Source organism: Cebus imitator, unplaced genomic scaffold, assembly GCF_001604975.1.
Source record: "Cebus imitator isolate Cc_AM_T3 unplaced genomic scaffold, Cebus_imitator-1.0 Scaffold26, whole genome shotgun sequence".
NCBI lineage: Eukaryota > Metazoa > Chordata > Mammalia > Primates > Cebidae > Cebus > Cebus imitator.
In genome coordinates this window covers 9,159,284-9,181,502 of record NW_016107341.1, presented here as the reverse complement: position 1 = coordinate 9,181,502, position 22,219 = coordinate 9,159,284, and the positions used below count along the sequence as shown (strand labels likewise).

Below are 22,219 nucleotides of genomic sequence, written 5' to 3'. Positions count from 1 at the left end.
GTCTGCAAATTAGGGCAAAAGCACCATGAACATTGATTTGGGGATACAAAGAAATTTTACCAAGTAGATCTATTTGCAATTATGGAATCTGAGAATATGAGGATCGACTGTTTATAAAATTATCATTGTTATTTCTTTAACTTTTACCCTTTTTTTCTCTTTAATTTTTGTTTTTGTATCTCTGGGTGGTTTGCAACTTCAAACTGAACTATTTGAAGGGATTTAAAAATTAATTACGTCTTGGTTTCAGGGCACATTTTTTGTTTAGGCACCTCAGTTAATTCTGACCTCAAATGTGGTTCTCTTCTTTGTTTTAGACACAAACGGAATACTTAATCAGATTTTTACTTTGATGGGGAGTGTCATTGTTACTTGGACTAGGACCAGAGACTGGATTTACTGCACAGTTACTTGCTTAATTGAATGAATAAAAAACACTTGTGTCACTTAATTAAATGAACATCTAAATACTTGTGTCATCTCGCAGCACTTGGCTCCTGAAGAGTTTAGCTTAAGCTCTTCCGATTATTTTTGGTTTTCTCCATTTTTATTTTTGTTAGCTCTACCGATTCTTAACATTCTTGTCTTAAGTAATAGAGTAATTTATTTTCTTTTAGGTTTTTTTTTTTCCACTGGTTTTGATCTATACCCTTACTCTACTCTGTATACTGATAGCAGAAACTTAATCTTACTCTGTTTAATAATTTCAAGTTTAAATGAATTCAGTTTATGACAGCCGCCTCTCCCTCCCTCTCTTCCTGGTCATGGTGTCTTAAGTTCTGAGGTGATGAGGTGGCATTTATGGTCTGATGAGGGGTTGATATGTGAACATAATGGCAGCCATGAGTAGTGCATCATCCTCTCTGGGTCTCAACTGATTGGCGTCTGCTGAGAAATTTGCATCCTTTCTGGTCCTCAACTGTGTGATTTACTACTTTCTGCAGTAATGCCTCCAGCATTACACTTTGAGGTCCCTTCAGGGCCGCTGCTCCCCTAGCTAGCCTTAATACTTTCCTAATGCCAGTATGGGGCCAATGCAGTTCCCCCTACACCTAAAGCTGTATACCTAAATTTGCTTGGAAGTAATAGTATTTGTATTAGAATTTTACTGTTAGTAATAAACTGGCCTGGCATGTTATACACATCTTTAAATATATCTTTTTAGACAGTAATGAAATTTATTGTAATACTGTAATTGTGTTCCATTTGTAACAAATGCATCATATGTTACATTTTGTACTATTAACAATTTTATTTTAAATTGAAAGCTTTAGAAATTGATTTTATCCTGTTTTAGATTTAAGTGTATGTATGTATGTATGTATTTAAGTGTATGTATGTATATATGTATGCATGTATGTAAATTCAGTACTTCTTTTAATATATTGTAGGGGCTAAGGAATAAACCAAAGAAAACAGCACATGTGAAACCAGACCTCATAGATGTTGATCTTGTAAGAGGTGAGTCTTGGATAAACAAAAGTTTAATACAAGTAGACATTGTCCTGGAAGAAACAATTCAAAATAGTTTAAAATATTTTGTTAGGCTGCTTTTGCATTGCTATAAAGAAATACTTGAGATTGGGTAATTTATAAGAAAAAAGGCTTGATTGGCTCATGGATCTGCAGGCTGTACAGGAAGCACAGTACCTGGGGAGGCTTCGGGAAGCTTTACTCATGGCAGAAGGCATGCGGGAGCAGGCACATCACATGGCCAGAGCAGGAGCCAGAGAGAGTGGTGGCGGGGAGGTGCCACACACTTTAAATGACCAGATCTCTTAAGAATTCACTTACTATCTCCAGGACAGCCTCAAGCCATGAAGGATTCGCCCTCATGACCCATACACCTCCCACTATGTCCTGCCTTTAGCATTGGGTATTACAATTCAACATCACATTTGGACTGGGAGAAATATTTAAACTATATCAGATATCTATCTGTCTGTCTGTTTTTGTAGAAATAAAAATGTTGTGAGCCTTAATGAAGACAAGAATAGTATTAAAAAGAGAGAATGGGACCAGGTGCAATGGCTCACACCTATAATCTCACACTTTCGGAAGCTGAGGCAGAAGGATCTCTTGAACCCAGGAGTTTGACACCAGTCTGGGCAGCAGAATAAGACCCTGTCTCAAAAAAAAAGCAACCAAAAAATAATTAAAGTGGTCATTTGTAATTCCTACCTGGATCTGACATTTGAATATTGTTTTATATTTATAAAATATGTGGGAGAAATTCTGCTTTTATTTCAAAAAATGTTGTTTTTTTTGTTTGTTTGTTTGCTTTTTTTTTTCAAAATACTTAAAAGTATCTACAAATTGGCCGGGTGAGGTGACTTACACCCGTAATCCCAGCACTTTTGGAGGCTGAGATGGGTGGATTACCTGAGGTCAGGAGTTCAAGACCAGTCTGACCAATATGGAGAAACACCATCTCTACTACTAAAAATATAAAATTAGCCAGGCATGGTGGCCCATGCCTGTAATCCCAGCTACTCAGGAGGCTGAGGCAGGAGAATTGCTTGAATCTGGGAGGCGGAGGTTGTGGTGAGGTGAGATTGTACCATTGCTCTCCAGCCTGGGCAACAAGAGCAAAACTCCGTCTCAAAATAAATAAATAAAATATAATAAATAAAGTGTCTGCAAATTGGACATTTCTCACTCATAGTATAATACAGAATAAAATTATGTGGTGTTTTTCAAACATTGAAACTTTTTCTTTAAAGAAATGAAAGAATAATATGTAAATATACTCTGTTGTCGTTTTATACTTTTTTCAGGGTCTGCATTTGCAAAGGCAAAGCCTGAAAGTCCTTGGACTTCCCTGACCAGAAAGGGAATTGTTCGAGTTGTATTTTTCCCCTTTTTCTTCCGGTGGTGGTTACAAGTAACATCAAAGGTCATCTTTTTCTGGCTTCTTGTCCTTTATCTTCTTCAAGGTATAATTAAATGATTTTTGCTTTTAACTTTCAGAATCTTACATTTTTAGGTTTAATAAGGCTTTGTTTTAAACATGTACTAACTACTGAGTATGAGGTATGAGTATGTTAATAAAGGCATATAATTGATTTGGTATTAAAAATATTTGAGAAAACAAAGTTATTTTCCAATATAACTTTATGAATATTTGAATTTGTAGATGGTTAAAGAAAAATATCCACTCTCCTGGGTGCTTTCTAGAGTTTCATTTAATTCTCACACCAACCCAGTGAAGTATAGAGACTATCATTGTGCTTCACATATAGATGTGGGACCTGAAAGACCTGAGGGCCCAAAGCCACACAGTCATCAAGTATGTTAGAGCCCAGATTCAAGTCTAAGCATTCTGATTCCAGAGCCATACACTTAACAGCTCTTATGATGCCTCCTAACACAACATTCAAGTGCATAGTCTTAGGAGCAGTATATAACAACATGAATAACACGGTAGAGCATTTAGAAACTGAAGAAGAAATATTCTCCATCCCATGAACAAGCAGTTATTTTCACTTGGTTGATGTCCTGTCATTCGTTTTAATATTTTTTTAAAAAATAAAAACCATGATTACAACCCTGAATGATGATTTAAATGTGTTTTCTCAACAGATTCTAAGTAAGAGATACTTTTTTTTTTTTTTTTTTTGAGACGGAGTTTCGCTCTTGTTACCCAGGCTGGAGTGCAATGGCGCGATCTCGGCTCACCGCAACCTCTGCCTCCTGGGTTCAGGCAATTCTCCTGCCTCAGCCTCCTGAGTAGCTGGGATTACAGGCACACGCCACCATGCCCAGCTAATTTTTGTATTTTTAGTAGAGACGGGGTTTCACCATGTTGACCAGGATGGTCTCGATCTCTTAACCTCGTGATCCACTCGCCTCGGCCTCCCAAAGTGCTGGGATTACAGGCGTGAGCCACCGCGCCCGGCCTCTAAGTAAGAGATACTTTTTAAGTAACAAAAATATTATAAAAACTACAGACTTATTTAGATAAAATTGTTTATTCTAAGCCAGGGTACATCTTACATACATAAAAGGGTATGGACTACGATGATGTTGTGGTGGTTGTTATTAGAGAGAGAGAGAGAGAGAGTGTGTGTGTGTGTGTGTGTGTGTGTGTGTGTGTGTGTTCTGATTGAAGATATAATATCTTCATGGCAGAAGATCTGAAAAATGTAGAAAGTATGAAAGAAAAAAAACTACCCATCATCCCGCTTTTGAGCTTATAACACTTTTTAAATAGTTGAGATTATTTTATATGAACAGCTACATATATATATATATTTTTTACCTAATGTCATAATAAGTATCAAAGTCTTTGTAAATATGACTCTTAAGTTCTAGGAAATATCTTGTCCTACATCAATATTGGGCAGTTAAGCTGATTGCTGTTTTTTGCTATTATAATTACTGCTATAGTGAACATATTTGTTTATCAATCTTTTCTTACAGTTTGAATTATTTTTTATGATAGTCTTAAAATGCCTGGAATTAAATGTAATCACACTTCTAAAGATTTTATACATGATTTGTCATTGTTTTTTGAAAATCAGTCTTTTGTTTATAATGCCGTTACATGACAGTTCTTCTAAATTTATTTTTCTCAAATATTTTCTAGTTATAGTTATTATTTTTCTTATTTTCTTCTCAAAAGTACTTGAGAGAGCTTAATCTGAGTATAGTTATCTTCAAGGGTTTTCTGGCTTACCTAAAGGAGAAAACTTTATTCAAATGTGGTCAGAAATTGCAATAGCTTATTAGAGTAATTCAGTATTATTGGTTGTATATCACAGTGTGTTGTGCTTTTTAAATTATTGCTGCTTTCTAGTATTCCAGGACAAACAAGTTTCCAGTGTATCTAAAAGTTCACTGACATTGTATAATAATATTGTGTCTGAAATTTACTTACTCATTCCTCTAAGTATTAAATAGGGAACACAGGTTAGATTGGGCATTAAATGAGATATTTTTCAGTTCAGAACCCAAGTTTAATCAGAAGGCCCTTATGATGAACTCACTAAGCATTCTCCTAGTAAAGCTTAGTTAGAGAAATGACTTAACCTTCTTAAAATCACACAGCCAGTGCCAAAGTCATGATGTGACTCTAATGACCCTCGGCAGACTGCCAATACCTTTGAAAACCACTTGTACTTCTATCTCCATTGCAGCACCCTGTGAAAAGCAAGGTGCTGCAGTGATCTCTGAGTTATGTTCTCATTCTTGTCCGCACTTCTTGAAAGGCAGAAAGAATCAAATGCAGTCAGATTTGATTTTTTACAACTGTGTATAGTTTTTTACTTCAATTACATGCTTTTTAAGTATCTCAACTATGCATTCTCAGCTCTATTTCTACTTCTCCATATCTTGGTTGCCCAGGTTACTGCTAGGATACCTTATATCATCTTCTACCTTCTGTCCATTTACCTATTAAATGACAAATTAAAACCAGCCACTTAAGGTCTGAATTTCTTCACCAGTTATCATTGCTTTCAAGATGCAAGCTGAGTTTTCTATAAATCCCTCTTGAATTTCTATCCCACCTTAACTAGGCTAACCTAGCTCTTGGCTGTTTCTTAAACATTCTGTGGTTTTTTGCCTATATACCTTTGGACATGCAACTCCCTTTGCCTGAGGTAGCCCTTTTCCCTTTTGTTTAATCAACTCTCTTGTTCTCTCAGACTTAGATTAGGCATCAGACATCACTTTCTTTGAGAATCCTTTCATAACCCCCCAGTGTAGTTACGTATCTTTCTTACATATATTATAGCACTTAATCGTAAGTATTATATTAGTCAGCTTGGGCTACCGTAACAAAATGCCACAGATTGGTTGGCTTATACAACAGAAATTTATTTTCTCACGATTCTGAGGGATGGAAGTACAAGAGTGAGACGGCATCAAGGTTGGTGTCTGATGGGGCCTGTCTGATTTGTAGATGGCCACCTTCTTGCTATATCCTCACAGGGCCTTTGTTGTGTGTGTGAGTGGAGAAAGAGATACTCTGGTTTCTCTGCCTCTTCATGTAAGGGCAGTAGCCCTTATGTGAAGCTTAAGGCTTTACCCTTGTGCATCTGTTTAACCTTTACTACTTCCTTATAGGTCTTGTCTCCAAAGGTAGTCATATTGTGGGTAGGGCTTCATTCAGCATATGCATTTGTGTGAGGAGGATGAAAGGGGCACAGTTCAGTTCATAGGAGGTATTTTCATTGTTTTTCTGTATGTCCCTGTTTTCCTCTAAATCAGACTTGTCCAACCCTTGGCCCATAGGCCACATGCTGCCCAAGATGGCTTTGAATGTGGCCCAACATAAGTTCGTAAACTTTCTTAAAACCTTATGAGATTTTTTTTTTTTGCAATTTTTTTAAAGCTCATCAGCCATTGTTAGTGTATTTTATGTGTGGCCCCAGACAGTTCTTGGAATAAGGCCCAGGGAAGCCAAAGGATTGGATACTCCTGGTCTAAATTAAGGGATAGGGAACAGAGACTGTGTCTTGTCTTTTTTCTTCATTGCCTAATTACCACTAAATCTTACAAATTAACAGGCCTAAAAATGGAAGATTATTCTATTCTGTTTTTTAGACACAGGGTCTTGCTCTGTTGCATAGGCTGGAGTGCAGTGGTGCAATCATAGCTCACTGCAGCCTCGAACTCCAAGGGCAAGCAGTCATCCAGCCTCGGCCTCCCAAGTAGCCAGGTCTATAGAAGCATGCCACCATGCCCAGCTAATTATTTTTATTTTTATTTTTGTAGAGATGGGGTCTTAATATGTTGCCCAGGCTGGTCTCAAACTCCTGACCTCAAGTGATCCTCCCACCTCACTCTCTTAAAGTGCTCGGATTACAGGTGTGAGATACCATGGTCTCTCTGTTGCTCAGGCTGGAGTGCAGTGGCGCAGTCATGGCTCACTGCAGCTTCGACTTTCCAGGCTCAATCATTCCTCCTACTGCCACCTTTGAGTAGCTGGAACTACAGGCATGCACCACCATTCCCAACCTATTGTTGAATTCTTTTTTTTTTTTTTTTAATAGAGGCAGGGTTTCACCATGTTGCCTAGGCTGGCCTCAAACTCCTGGGCTCAAGCAATCCACCCGCATCAGCCTGCCAAAGTGCTGGGATTACAGGTGTGAGCTATTGCGTCTGGCCTACTCCTAGAGATCTACTTGCCCAGTATGTGAAGTCCTGCCTTGGAACTGTTTGTTCCCAACAACAATCTGTCTTAGTTGATCTCCACCAGAAATCTCTAGCAGCACTGTCTGTTTTGTAGGACTTCATTAAATGCTCAAAAGTATAACTTAGCATTATAAAATAAGTGAATGTTTTCTCCATGTAGAGGAAAACAAAAAGGAAAAGGTGATACCAGAGTCAAGAAGAGCCACTGTCTCAGGAACTGAGACCATGTGAGGGACATGAACACTTTTAGAGAGATTTGGCCAGAAGAGAGGAAAAAAAGAGGAAGAAAGTGGCTTCTTCCCCTTTTTCTAATGCCTTGTTGTCAGAATTTCACAGTATATAATAACTTCCTGTTAAGATACACAGAAAATATAATTTGTATGCTCCCAACCCTAGCGTTACAGAGAATGGTGATCACAGGGCTGAAAGAGTTCAGATAAATAACCAGCTACAGGTTATATAAACCTACAGTTTTTAAAGATGTTCTACTTTGTGTCTGAAACTCTGAACTTCTTAAGTAAGCATTTGTACTTCCCTTTTAAAATTAGAGTTGATCAATGTTCAGTGTACATTTACTGTGTATAAGCAGCTTTTCCAAACGTTTTACATGTATTACCTCACCTAAAACCTATTATAGTGCCTATATACTATATGTATATGTATGCTGTATACTATATAGATATACAGAAGAATAAACCACTGCTCAAAAATATTAAAGAAGTTAATAAAAGTCACATTAGAATTCATATTAAAAACAAAAAAGACTCTGCTTTTGAAAATTCCAGACTGTTATGGAAGAACTAGAGAATTTGGGTTAAATTCCAGGGTAATTCTTAAAGATGATTGGCATTTTAAAATTTTTGTTTTTTCTTTTAAGGAACTTTATTACTTATGATCATGTACAGTTGAAATTTGTTTTCATGATACTCTTTTAAGTATCTTAGCAGATTAAGTGGTGTTTTAAGCTTCTGTATGTTAGACCAGGATTCTTTGAGTTGCAGATGGCGGAAACAATGCAAACTAGCTTTTGCAGGAAGTTGAGTTTTTTGATTATTTTTACTGTTTATCATAAATGTTAAAAAAAAAAAATAGGAAACTAGGTAGAATAGTACAACAGCTGAGTGACCATATGTCCCAGTTTGCCTGGGATTGTCCAATTCCAAGTTTACTCATGTCCTGGTGCTTTTATTAACATCTCTCCTTTCACTCTCTAAAGTGTCTTGGTTTACAGTGAGAACACATGGACACAGGGAGGGGAGCATCACATACTGGGGTCTGTCAGGGGGGAAGTAGGGGAGGGACAGTGGGGGGGTGGGGAGTTCAGGAGAGAGAGCATGGGGAGAAATGCCAGATATAGGTGATGGGGAGGAAGGCAGCAAATCATACTGCCATGTGTGTACCTATGCAACAATCTTGCATGTTCTTCACATGTACCCCAAAACCTAAAATGCAAAAAAAAAAAAAAAGCGTCTTGGTTTACATGATAAATTACATGGTCACCCTAAACACCCAAATACCCATCTCCTTAACAATTATTAACATTGTGGGATGTTTACTTACCTATTTTGTTAAGTAAATTATATACATTGAGACATTTTACCCCTGAATATATCAATGTGTGTCTCTTCAAAATAAGCACACTATATAACCACATTACCATGATCACACGTAACAAAATGACCAAAAGTCTTCTAATATTTACATTTTATTTTAGGTACTCCTTAGCCCTGGATTCAGGCATGGCTGAATCAAGAGGCTCAGATAATATCTTCAGTTTTTTTTTGCTGTTGAATCTGGTCTTGCTGGTCACATTCTTAGGTTGGCTCTCTCTGGATGGTGGCTAAAGTGGCCCCAAGCAATTTCATTTTTTCATAGTCTTTAGTGTTTGTGATCTAGGAGAAAGGTCTTCTTGAAGCACCTATATTAGTCCCTGTAAAAGACTGACTGGCCCTGCTCAGGTCACTTGCCCATCTTTTTATAAACTTTGGTATTCAGACTTACTAAGACTGTGACAAGCCTAGATTACATGTCTGTCCCTAAGGTGGGAGAAATCAGAATGTTTGTTTGATGGATAAAAGAGGAAGACTATTCAAAGGTAAAGAGAGTTTATGTCTAGAAAGTCCAAGGGATGCTGTGTAGGCAAAAACAAGATTTTCCTTTCATGTAGTAGTAGTTAGCGTTGATGGATGTTGAGTGGTTTCTCTGGAAAATATGCCTAAGTAAATTTGTTATTAATTCTAAGGAGATAGACCTCTATTAATAAGAAGCTCTTTATAGCTGTATTATACAATTATCATAAGATTTCTTTATTTGTAAAACAAATACTGTACTTGAGGTTAGGGTGGTTCTTTGACTGTCTGTGATGTTACTTAGAAATGTCCTTAGATTCATATGCATCTAATTTACGTTGCAGTGTTGAGGTGTACTTTAGAGACTATGTTAGGTGTTGTCTTGTTCCAAGAGTTTATTGCGAAATACCAGGGTTAGGCTGTGGCAGACAGTAAAACAGTCTGAAAGAGCTTGTCTGTAGTAATATTTTAAACTCATTTAAACTTAGAAAAACATTTTGGCAAAAAGTAACGTAAAAACAATTTTAAAAGTTTTGACGGGGTGACTATCAGATCTATAATTAAGCATATTTTCTTTCCCTTTTTGTAGTTGCTGCAATAGTATTATTCTGTTCCGCTTCTAGTCCACATAGCATACCTCTGACAGAGGTGATTGGGCCAATATGGCTGATGCTGCTCCTGGGAACTGTGCACTGCCAGATTGTTTCCACGAGAACACCCAAACCTCCTCTAAGTACAGGGGGTAAAAGAAGAAGGTACTGTTTTTTTGAAAAGTAATCTTTTTGTATATTTATGTAATTTGAATCCACAATTGTTCTTGACTCCTCTTATCTTGTAAAGTTGCTCTTTCAAATAAGACACTGAGCTTCAGAATCAATTACCAAATGATTTAGCTTCTATATTTGCTTCAAGGCCGTTTTAAGACCACATGTCTGTGTTTTTTTTGTTTGTTTATTTTCCTTGAAGCTCATTTCTAGTCACCTAATATCAATGTAGACAATATATGTTAGCTAGATTGATGATAATTCCTACTATTTATAAAATCTTGTATTTCTAAGATGCTTTGGCAGAAACAAAAACCTAGAAAAAATTTCAGCTAAACCGTATTTACTAAATGCAATTTGGTTTTGTTGGTTTTGTTTTATTCCTTTTTTTTTTTTTTTTTTGAGACAGGGTCTCACCGTCTCACTCTGTCGCCCAGGCTGGAGTCCAGCTTACTGCAGCATGGACCTCCTGGGCTCAAGTGGTCTTCTCACCTCATCCTCCTGAGTAGCTGGGACTAAAAGTGTATGCCACCCTGCCTGGCTAGTTTTTTATTTTTTTAATTTTTTAAATTTTTATTTATTTATTTTTTTGAGACGGAGTCTTGCTCTGTCACCAGGCTGGAGTGCAGTGGCACAGCCTCGGCTCACTACAACCTCCGCCTCCTGGGTTCAAGCGATTATTCCGCCTCAGCCTCCCGAGTAGCTGGGACTACAGGTGCGTGCGTGCCACCACACCCGGCTAATTTTTTGTATTTTTAGTAGAGACGGGGTTTCACCATGTTGGCCAGAATGGTCTAGATCTCTTGACCTCGTGATCTGCCCGCCTTGGCCTCCCAAAGTGCTGGGATTGCAGGCATGAGCTACCATGCTTGGCCACTAAATTCTGTTTGGATCTGTTTAATATTGCCCTTTGATTCATTTAACATAGCATCTCTCACAGCCCACCTAGTACCCTGGAATTCGTTTTAAGGTTCTTTTGGAGCAGATCCTCTTTTGAATATCGTTGCTAAGAGATTATGACACTTGTAGTTTTTGGGTGCTGAGATTTAAGCCCATCTCAGTTTTAAAAGATAATACCTACATTAGATAATAGCAATGTTGATGAATTAGATTATAATTCTCTCCAATCTAAATTTTCTTCTTTCTTCATCTGCAGATAAGTGGCATTCAAATAGGGAAGAAATGCTTTTGTAAATATCTGCTCAATGCCATCCTTAAAACCTTCTGTCCACTGACCGGCCAGTATAAGCAAGGACCAATACCTTAATACTTCTAGAAATTGGTCTTGAATATGCACCATGATATTTGGATTAAATTTTATCTAGTAAATCTAAGTTTTGTTATGTTTCTGTGTTTATGTTTTCCAAAATTTTGATTGTACTACCAAGAAAGTAGTTACTAAAATGTTAAAGCTGCCTTCCATTCTTAATCTCTTCTGATGAAGGAAATTAAGAAAAGCAGCCCATTTGGAAGTACATAGGGAAGGAGATGGTTCTAGTACCACAGATAACACACAAGAGGGAGCAATTCAGAGCCACGGTACAAGCACCTCTCACAGCGTTGGCGCTGTCTTCAGAGATCTCTGGCATGCTGCCTTCTTTTTATCAGGGTTTGTATTTATTTAAGGCTTTATATGGCATAGAGATGCACTATCCCTTTTCTGACACTTCAGTCTCAGGTAATGAATATTAATTACTTTAAATGTGACAGCCTCATGGATTTTGTTTTGATAAATTATAATAATATAGATAAAGGAAAAATAGACACCACAAAGTTTTTTGGGGTCATGTATAAATACATCTATATGAGAATGAATATACCAAAGTACATTTAGTTAGGATTTCCTTTTTTTTTTTTTTTTTTTTTTTTTTTTTTTTTTTTTTTTTTTTTTTTTTTTTTTTTTTTTTTTTNATTTGGACAGTCTGGCTCTGTTACCCAGGCTAGAGTGCAGTGGCACGATCTTGGCTTACTACAACCTCTGCCTCCCTGATTCAAGTGATTCTCCTGCTTTAGCCTCCTAAGTAGCTGGGATTGCAGGTGCGTGCTACCACACCCCGATAATTTTTTGTGTTTTTAGTAGAGATGGGGTTTCACCATGTTGGCCAGGCTAGTGTGAACTTCTGACCTCAAGTGATCCACCCACCTCGGCCTCCCAAAGTACTGGGATTAAAGGCTTGAACCAATATACTCAGCCAGGGTTTTTTCATTTTGGTTTCTTTTATATTTCTCAAATACTATTTTACTTCTGTTAATTGGTTAATTTATTTTTATCACCATTTTGGGTCAAAATTGACTGTATTAAAATGTCTTGTGAATTGTATAATTTTTTTCTTCTAAGTTCTTGCCTCAATTATCCAAAATTATCTGAAATAAAACATATAGGCATTGTTATTTAAGTGAATAAAATATATACTATAGTTTGTAATTCTACAGTGTACCATGTGCATTTTGAACTGTACAAAAATGATTTTTTTGTATGGTTGTACCATCGATGAAGACTCGCCCAATAGGAAAATATAATTACAGCAAACAAAAAAATTTAAACTTAACTCAAGCTTGTATTATTATTATTTTGAATATTTAATTCAAAACATTTAAGGGTTATATTACTAGTTTATATATACCTATAATAAATTTGAAAAAAGATAAAAAGCTGTGGTGAAATTTTGAATATAACTGATGAAAGGCACTAAATTAATCAAGAAAAGGGATACTGCAAATAACTATTCTGTCACTTTGTTAACTCCTTCACTAATACCATATTTCATGAATTTGTGGTTGTGCTCTTAGGATAAAGTTTATCATGCATTATAGAACTAAGCAATTATATCCTGGGCATATTTTCATTGATTGTAATTTTGGGCAAAGTTTTCCAGATTTTAATAGTTTACAGTAACATGGCAGTAGTTAAGTGGAAACCCTTTCTATTCCAGTCACCTATTCTTCCTCCAGAGACAGTAAGTTTTGTTTTTGCTTTTTAACTTGGGTTGAATTCTGTCTATTACTCTCTTTAGTGTTTGTTTGTTTTTTTTAAATTTTTACCCATAATAATATATAGCTCTCCTTTCTAACATTGATATGCAGTAATTTAGTCACTGCAAAGTCAGTTTCTTGAACATTTTCCAGATAAGTAGTTATAAATAGCATAATGGATATATTTCACTTTTTGGGAACCATTCGTTAGTTTTGGTCGTCCACAACTGATATTATGTGTAGTGTTCAGAGTCCCCCTAAAACTAGTAGGTTGATACCTTTGGAAGTTTACCATATTTGTCTCATCAAATGAGATCAAGACTTAAATATTCCTACTATTGGGCAGCAGCATGACCATGATCATGGCTGCCATTACAGCGGTTAATTCACTCTGGACTTATTCTATTTAATCATGACAGCTGTACATCTATATATTTTAAAAGACGTGCTGTGTTTATCTATCATTTTGGGGCCGGTTTGCCAGCATATGAATGAGACTTAAAAATAATAGGTACAAGAAGACCTTAAGAGAAATATTAATTTTAGAAGTCGTAAGCTGAGTTCAGAGATCTTAATGGTATTTTCTTTTTTCAGGCTTTGTTAAGTCAGGAAGGGCTTAAACTGAAATATCAACTAAGACTTAACAAAATTGTTTCTGGTGATAAATTGAAAAGCTGGATACTTCCATTAAGTTATCTCTGTTAACATAACTGATAGGAAAATACTAATAACCACACAGATATCTAAGCTTTGTGTATGGTGTCTTGATGGTTTTCGAGATTTTAGAATGAGAACCACTATTATATATATATAAAACCTATCTTACTGCACACTGAGAGAGCTACTGTATTATTTTTTATTTTATTTATTTATTTATTTATTTTTTTGCGACAGGGCCTCACTCCTGTAGTCCAGGCTGGAGTGCAATGGCGTGATCATGGCTCACTGAAGCCTCGACCTCCCAGGCTCAGGTGATTCTCCTACCTCAGACTCTCAAGTATCTGAGACTACAGGCATGTGCCACAACACCCAGCTAAGAGAACCACTGTTTTAAAATCCTGTATTTATAAGTTGGAAAGATGCTATTTGTCATCTCCAAGTACATTTTATTCTTAAGATAAAACTATTCTTTTTGAAACAAGACACAGTATTTCTCATTTGAAAAATTAAACCTTTTTAAACGTCAGAAAACAAAGTCTAAGAAAATACCAATTTAAAAAGATATAGAGGGCGGCCATGGTAGCTCATGCCTGTAATTCCAGCACTTTGGGAGGCCGAGGCCAGTGGATAACCTGAGGTCAGGAGTTCGAGACCAGTCTGACCAACATGGTGAAATCCCATCTCTGCTAAAAATACGAAAATTAGCCAGGCATGGTAGCAGGTGCCTATAATCCCAGAGAGACTAAGGCAGGAGAATTGCTTGAACCCAGAAGGTAGAGATAGCAGTGAGCCAAGATTGTGCCACTCCATTCCAGCCTGGGCAACAGAGCAAGACTCCATCTAAAAAAAAAAAAAAAATAAAAGATAGAAATCAGTTATATTTCTTAAGGATTTATTACTTGAATTTCAGTGAATTGTTATTTTAATTAGTTTAATTATAGTTTCTACTAAAGAGATTGAATAGGACGAATTACATCTTGATTCTGTATCGTTTAGCATAGTACTTACTTAAGAAATCACATGGATCCTAAGTTTTCTTTCATGTCCTCTAAGATTCATTTCACCATCCCAGTATCACTGAAAAACAGCAAACAGGAATTACGTTCTTATTTTGAGTAGAGAAAGTAATTTATGTAAATTGATCTGGTGAATTAAAGACAGAATAAAACCAGATCACATGTTAACTAATAGGCCTGAGTGACTTACCTTTAAGTTTACTGTCACATTTAGCCTTAGTATTTATTGTTTTTAACACTAAAGTGAAAGTTAAAGATTTAATAAAGCCAGGAGCGGTGGCATACACCTGTAATCTCAACACTTTGGGAGGTCAAGGTGGGAGAAATCGCTTGAGCCCACAAGTTTGAGACCAGCCTGGGCAATAGTGAGAGCGCATCTCTACGAAAAAATAAACAAAATTAGCCAGGCATGGTGGCATGTGCCTGTAGTCCCAGCTACTTGGGAGGCTAAGGTGGGAGCATGTTGAGGCTGCAGTGAGCTGAGATCGTGCCACTGCACTCTAACTTGGGTGACAGAGCAAGACCCTGTCTCAAAAAAAAATTAATAAATTCATTTTCTTCACAGAATGGAGTATACTACAGAATGTAAGTTAAGGTGATATAAAGTTCCACCAGAAAATTTTGGTACAAGGATTAAAATTTGGCTTGTACTGACTTGTGATTTAAGTAGTTTGGTCATTTAAGCCATAAACTGGGTGATGTTCTATTGCCTGTCTTCCACATACAAGGATGGAGGGGATTTACATACCAATATATACTAGATTTTAAAGAATACCTTATGGCCACAACTAGATATGTCATTAATATGTTAGGTCACTGTAGTTTGGAGTTGGACTGGTCTTAGAAGATTACAGGTACCACAAATGAACCTAATCTTGTGGGTTTCTTTCAAACTTATGCGTTATAGTGGGCACCCAGGAAATATGGGGGCCCAAAGGTCTTTGAAGGGCTGTTAGCATGTAACCAAGGTGTATGCATAGCTCCAGATAGTAGTGATAATAATATGGAGACTTTTGTATCTTTTTCATATTTTTGAGATTTTATACACTCTGCTTCTCCACTATCCACTTTTTCTCTCCCTTGATTCCTAGGCTTGTGGAAGTGAGAGCCGGACTAGAAATTTCATACCATGTTCTAGAATAACAGTTATCTGCTACTGTTAACTTTCTCCCCAGCGACTCTCTTATGCCCTTTAATACCGCAAGCCTTTTGTCTAATTATATACCTCTGAATATTTTTGGGAATATCAGCAAACACTTCCAACCTTGATTGTTTTATGGCAATACAGAATACCATGTGGGTTCTTGATTATCTAATTAGGTTTTTAATATCTTTGAAACAATAGCTTTGAGATTTTATAAACTAGCAGGTCCTTTAAAAGTTGTGTTATCTTTTTGAGTTTTTTTCAATGTGAAAGATACATTCAGTTTTTCTGTTTATGTAGATTATACATTTATTTATATTTTTTGGAAAAAACCAAAATCATCTCACAAAGAAACTGATTTTCCTGCGTGTATTTCTAAATGTCATTTCCTCCCAAGATTAGTTTTGACATAGAATTAACCACTCCTTGAATGTGAAGCATAATACTTTAAAGAAAATTCTGCACAGGCCATGCCATCAAAAGATTACAGTGGTAGACTGCTTATAAAACTATAAGCCTTGTACATTGTTTCATTTCAAATCTTTTCTGTTTTCTATTAAAAATCCAATGCAGGAAATACTGATGGCTTGGTTTTTTATTTATTTATTTATTTATTTTTGGACAGCGTCTTACTCTGTCCCAGGCTAGAGTGCAGTGGCACTATTCATGGCCCACTGCAGCCTCTACCTCCTGGGCTCAGGTGATTCCCCCACCTCAGCCTCCCAAGTAGCTGGGATTACAGGCATATGCCACCATGCCCAGATATTTTTTTTTTTTTTTTTTTTTTTGCATTTTTAGTAGAGACAAGTAGAACATGTTGCCCCAGGCTGGTCTTGAACTCTTGGGCGCAAGCAATATGCCTCCCAAAGTGCTGAGATTCTTGTTAGTAAAGAAATACCTAGGTTGGGCGCAGTGACTCATGAGTTCCTATCCTAACCCAGGCATTGAGTCACATGCTGGGAATACAGTGCTGAAGCTCATAAACTAGTGGAGGAAAGTCACTTATAGTCCACTAAAATACAATGCTGCAAATGCAAACAAAATATCCTAGGAGCACAAAGGAGTGTACAATGATCTCTGCCAAGGAGAGTCAGGAAGGCTTCACATTTCAGTTGGGTCTTGGAGTAAATTTTAATAAGGAGCTGGATATGCAGTGTTTTTATGAGAAGAATAGTTCTCAGAAATCTGATAAGATCATTGCTATATCATTTTTCTGAATAGAAACTAAGCTAAACTTGAGGTGGGAATAGGAGAGTGAGCAACTAAGACTTGAGGAGGGCGGCAGCCTTATGATGGTTCACTGACTGGGTGAATGGCTAAGTCTGGATGGCTGGGCCTTCTTCGAGGTCCTTCCCCCTCCACCTGGAAAGATATTCCTAGGAAAAGCTCCTAGTTGCTTTTACAAGCTTTTTTAACACTCAGGACAGAATTAAATCTGAGGTTTTTTTTTTTTTTTTCTCAGAGAATCATGGAAAAATAGAGTCAGAAAAGATACTGAAAATCACAGTTTCGTTGTTTCTAACATCCCTCAGAATTTTGGGGATTCTCAAAGTGGCAAATGAAAATCTGTAATCAATTTACAATATTCTGAAAAATGTACCAGAAATTTGATGTTTTCTGGTAGTATTAAATGACAGCTTTCCTTGATTTGTGCTAGAATTATATCAGATCTGTGTTAAGCTGAGGTTCTAAATGAGCTGTCTTCTAAATATAAACTGTTTTCTCTTTATTTTTATGCTCAATTTGGTACACAGCTTTTCAAAAGCTAGGAGTAAGGTCATGGTCAAATCAATAAAATTACTACAATATTTGCAGTTTACAAAATAACATTTTCACTTATTTCATCTTAATTTATTTCTCATAACACTGTAATCACTTAATAACAGCAGAGGTTGGAGGCCTCCTTTCTCTTTTCAATTGCTCCAAGCTTCTAGGTTTTGTCCTCGCCTAGGCTGTTGTCAAGGGCACACTGCATTTGTAGGAAATACTGCTTCTATCACAGAATAAATAAAACCAGTATAGAGCTGTATGTCTCCTGTTTTCTTTTATTATTATTATACTTTAAGTGCTGAGGTACGTGTGGAGAACATGCGGGTTTATTACACATGCCATGGTGGTTTGCTGCACCCATCAACCCGTCATGTACATTAGGTATTTCTCCTAATGCTGTCCCTTCCCTGTATCTATGTGTTCTCATTGTTCAACTCCTACTTATGAGTGAGAATATGTGGTGTTTGGTTTTCTGTTCTTGCGTTGGTTTGCTGAGAATGATGGTTTCCAGCTTCATCCATGTCCCTGTAAAGGACATGAACTCATCCTTTTTTATGGCTGCATAGTGTTCCATGGTGTGTATGTGCCACATTTTCTTTATCTAGTTTATCATTGTTGGGCATTTGGGTTGCTTCCAAGTCTTTGCTATTGTGAACAGTGCTGCAATGAACATATGTGTGCATGTTATAGTCGAATGATTTATAATCCTTTGGCTTTATGCCCAGTAATGGGATTGCTGGGTCAAATGGTATTTCTGGTTCTAGATCCTTGAGGAATCACCACAATGCCTTTCACAATGGTTGACCTAATTTACAGTCCCACCAACAGTGTAAAAGCATTCGATTCTAACTGGCGTGAGATGGTATCTCGTTGTGGTTTTGATTTGCATTTCTCTCATGACCAGTGATGAGCTTTTTTTCATATGTTTGTTGGCCGCATAAATGTTGTCTTTTGAAAAGTGTCTGTTCATATCCTTCAAGGAGAACTCTTCAAGGAGAATTACAAACCACTGCTCAAAGAAATAAGAGAGGACACTAACAAATGGAAAAACATTCCATGCTAAATGGATAGGAAGAATCAATATCGTGAAAGTGCCCATACTGCCCAAAGTAATTTAAAGATTCAATACTATCCCCATCAAGCTACCATTGACTTTCTTCACAGAATTAGAAGAAACTACTTTTAAATTTCATATGGAACCAAAAAAAGAGCCTGTATAGCTAAGACAATCCTAAGCAGAAAGAACAAAGCCAGAGGCATCATGCTACCTGACTGCAGCCTATATTACAAGGCTACAGTAACCACAACAGCATGGTACTGGTACCAAAACAGATATATAGACTAATGGAACAGAACAGAGGCCTCAGAAATAACACCACACAAATCTACACCATCTGATCTTTGACAGACCTGACAAAAACAAGCTATGGAGAAAGGATTCCCCATTTAATAAATGCTGTTGGGAAAGTTTCCTATTTAATAAATGGTGTTGGGAAAAGCCATATGCAGAAAACTGAAACTGGACCTCTTCCTTATGCCTTATACAAAAATTAACTCAATATGGATTAAAGACTTAAATGTAAGACCTAAAACCATAAAAACCATAGAAGAAAACCTAGGCAATACTATTCAGGACATAGGCATGGGCAAAGACTTCATGACTAAAACACCAAAAGCAATGGCAACAAAAGCCAAAATTGACACATGGGACCTAATTAAACTAAAGAGTGTCGCACAACAAAAGAAACTAGCATCAGAGTGAGCAGGTAACCTATAGAATGGCTGTTGGTGGGAGTGTAAATTAGTTCAACCATTGTGGAAGACAGTGTGGCGATTCCTCAAGGACCTAGAAATAGAAATTCCATTTGACCCAGCAATCCCATTACTGGGTATATATCCAAGGGATTACAAATCGTTCTACTATAAGGACACGTGCACACGAATGTTCACTGCAGCACTGTTTACAATAGCGAAGACCTGGAACCAACCCAAATGCCCATCGATGATAGACTGGACAGGGAAAATGCGGCACATATACACCATGGAATAGTATGCAGCCATCAAAAACGATGAGTTCGTGTCCTTTGTAGGGACATGGATGAACCTGGAAATCATCATTCTCAGCAAACCGACAGAAGAGCAGAAGATCAAATACCGCTTGTTCTCACTCACAGGCGGGTGTTGAACAATAGGAACACATGGACACAGGGAGGGGAGAACTGCACACGGGGGTCAGTTGGGGGGAAATAGGGGAGGGACGGTGGGGGGTGAAGAGCTGGGGAGAGATAGCAAGGGGAGAAATGCCAGATGTAGGTGATGGAGAGGAAGGCAGCAAATCACACTGCCATGTGTGTACCTATGCAACAATTTTGCATGTTCTTCACATGAACCCCAAAACCTAAAATGCAATAAAATAAATAGAGGGGGGGAAAAAAAAGAAAATTTTTGCAATCTCTCCATCTGACAAAAGGCTAATATCCAGAATTTACAAAGAACTTAAACAAATTTACAAGAAAAAAAAATAACCCCATCAAAAAGTAGGCAAAGGATATGAACAGACACCTCTCCCATGTTCAAGATACTACTAGCCTTGCTGTCCAGGTGCCTATGATTTGTGGTGTTTGGGTTGATCTAAGAAAATAGCATTAACTCTGGTTTTATGAAATGAATATTATATACAGGAATTGTAAGTGTCAGAAGGTTGACTTGTGTATTTATGTGTGGATACTAAAAAGTATGGTTTCTTCCTATATGATAATACTTTACTTCCTAATACTAGCTTCTTTCTGCTTTCCATTTTTGGTGAGGAATGGTCCTTTCAGTATATATGTTTATTTTCAAATCAGAATGCTGTTTATCTTGCATTCATTTTATTTTTGTGCATGTTTTAAAGTTGACTGAAAAAGAATTAACTTCCTTTTTAACAATGTAAGTAGAATTTTACAATATTTGTTTTTTAAATAAATCTCTCAGCCCTGCTGCCTTTACTATATTTTTATTCCCTAAAACAAGGCAACAGGAGGAATTACTTAAACATTTAAGTCTCGGTAACCTGTGTTCCTTTTGCGAAGTTAATTTTGTTAATACTATCCTTTGAGGTTGTTACTTTTGTGTATTAATGCCAATATGAATCATAGCAATGAGTGGTAAAACTAAACCTGGCCTGGAGCGGCCAGTTTTTGACCCTCTTTACTTGCAATAATTGGAAGTTATCTCTCTTACCATTTATATTCCATCCTGGGAGACAGATCGAGACCTTGTCTGTCTCTCTTGAAAACAAAACAAAACAAACAAAACCACAGTTGTTTCTTGGTATCTATGGGGGATTGGTTCTGGGATATCCCTACGCCTCACCACCTCAACCCCTCCAGGATACCAACCTCTGAGGATGCTCAAGTCTTGTGTATAAATGGCATAGTATTTGCATATAACCTATGCATGTCTTCTCTTTACTTTAAATCCTCTTTTAATACCTAATAACAGTATAAAGGTTATGTAAATCATTATTGTACTGTATTCCTTAGGGAATAATGACAAGAAAATGATGTCTATACATGTTCAATACAGATGCAAGCATAGTAAGCCTAACTACATTTTCAATTTGAGATTAGTTGAATCTACAGATATGGAACCTGTGGATATGGAGGCCTGGCCATGACCCACTTCTTATCCTGCTTTCACCTTCTAGTTTTAGCATCTGTAGATTATTCTTGCCCTAATTATTATTATTCCCAAGTGGTTATTTTTCTAAATCCGTCATTCCTTCTACATTTATTAGTTGGCATTATACTTTAAGGAGAAGTTTTCCTTTATTTGTTTATTTACTCATAGATTTCTATTTTGTTCAATTTTTTGCTGTCATTATTTATTTTAATGATCAGATTGACCTAATTTTGGCCATGGAACCCCTCTGAGCAATTACCTTGCTTTCTGACATGTCTTTGTCAGTCTTTGAGCATTTCCTTACTTTCTGGCAAAACACAATGTTTTGGGTTCATATTTCCTCTGTCCCAGACTGGAATCAGCTATTTTTTTTAAGGAGAGCAGTATATACAAACCAAAATCTGAGTTCAAGATGTGCTTGTTGTGATTGGGGTGGTGTTAATCCCAGGCCTTTTCAGTGAGCAGAGCTAGAAAATGTGTATTTGGCCCTTTAGAGTTATATTTATTTCTTTTATTTATTTATTTATTGACTACTGTACTATTGTTTATTCCTAAAATTCAGTACATACTAGTTCAACCTAATGGCCAGGGACATTGGAAACTTTCAATATTTATGTATTGTTACATTCAGAAATACCAGAAATATTTTCTAATGATCAACTTGTTTAATAAATCCTATTCTTTCTTCATAAGGTTAATAATATTGTCATAAATACAGGCACATTTATGCTTTCTAAAGCACTTTCACATCTACTGTCATATTTGATCTGTTTATAAACATTGTCAAGGAATGAAAGTAGGTAGGCTACCCCATTTCACAGTTAAAGAATACAAAAATATTTATGTGATAGTATATTACTGTCTCATATACTATTAATAGACAAAAGATCTTCAATCCTTAATATCATGATGGTTATACTTATTTTTCTAAAAGGTGTGACAGCCTTTTATAAATCTGCTTAAAATAATATTACCGGGGCTAGGCATGGTGGCTCAAACCTTTTTTTTTTTTTTTTTTTT

General features: G+C 36.7%; 1 protein-coding gene across 6 annotated transcripts in view; it reads left to right on the top strand.

The window, feature by feature from the left end:
• PHTF2 (putative homeodomain transcription factor 2) overlaps positions 1 to 22,219 on the top strand; it is a 169,337-nt gene that overhangs the window by 106,921 nt on the left and 40,197 nt on the right. For 5 of the 6 annotated variants that reach the window (XM_017523131.2, XM_037736568.1, XM_017523128.2 and 2 more), the window contains 4 exons: positions 1,392 to 1,461; positions 2,778 to 2,936; positions 9,799 to 9,964; positions 11,418 to 11,582. In XM_017523131.2, the coding sequence (XP_017378620.1) occupies positions 1,392 to 1,461; positions 2,778 to 2,936; positions 9,799 to 9,964; positions 11,418 to 11,582 (560 nt within the window). The remainder of the gene's footprint in view (positions 1 to 1,391; positions 1,462 to 2,777; positions 2,937 to 9,798; positions 9,965 to 11,417; positions 11,583 to 22,219) is intronic. The other variant, XM_017523130.2, reaches the window with a different exon arrangement.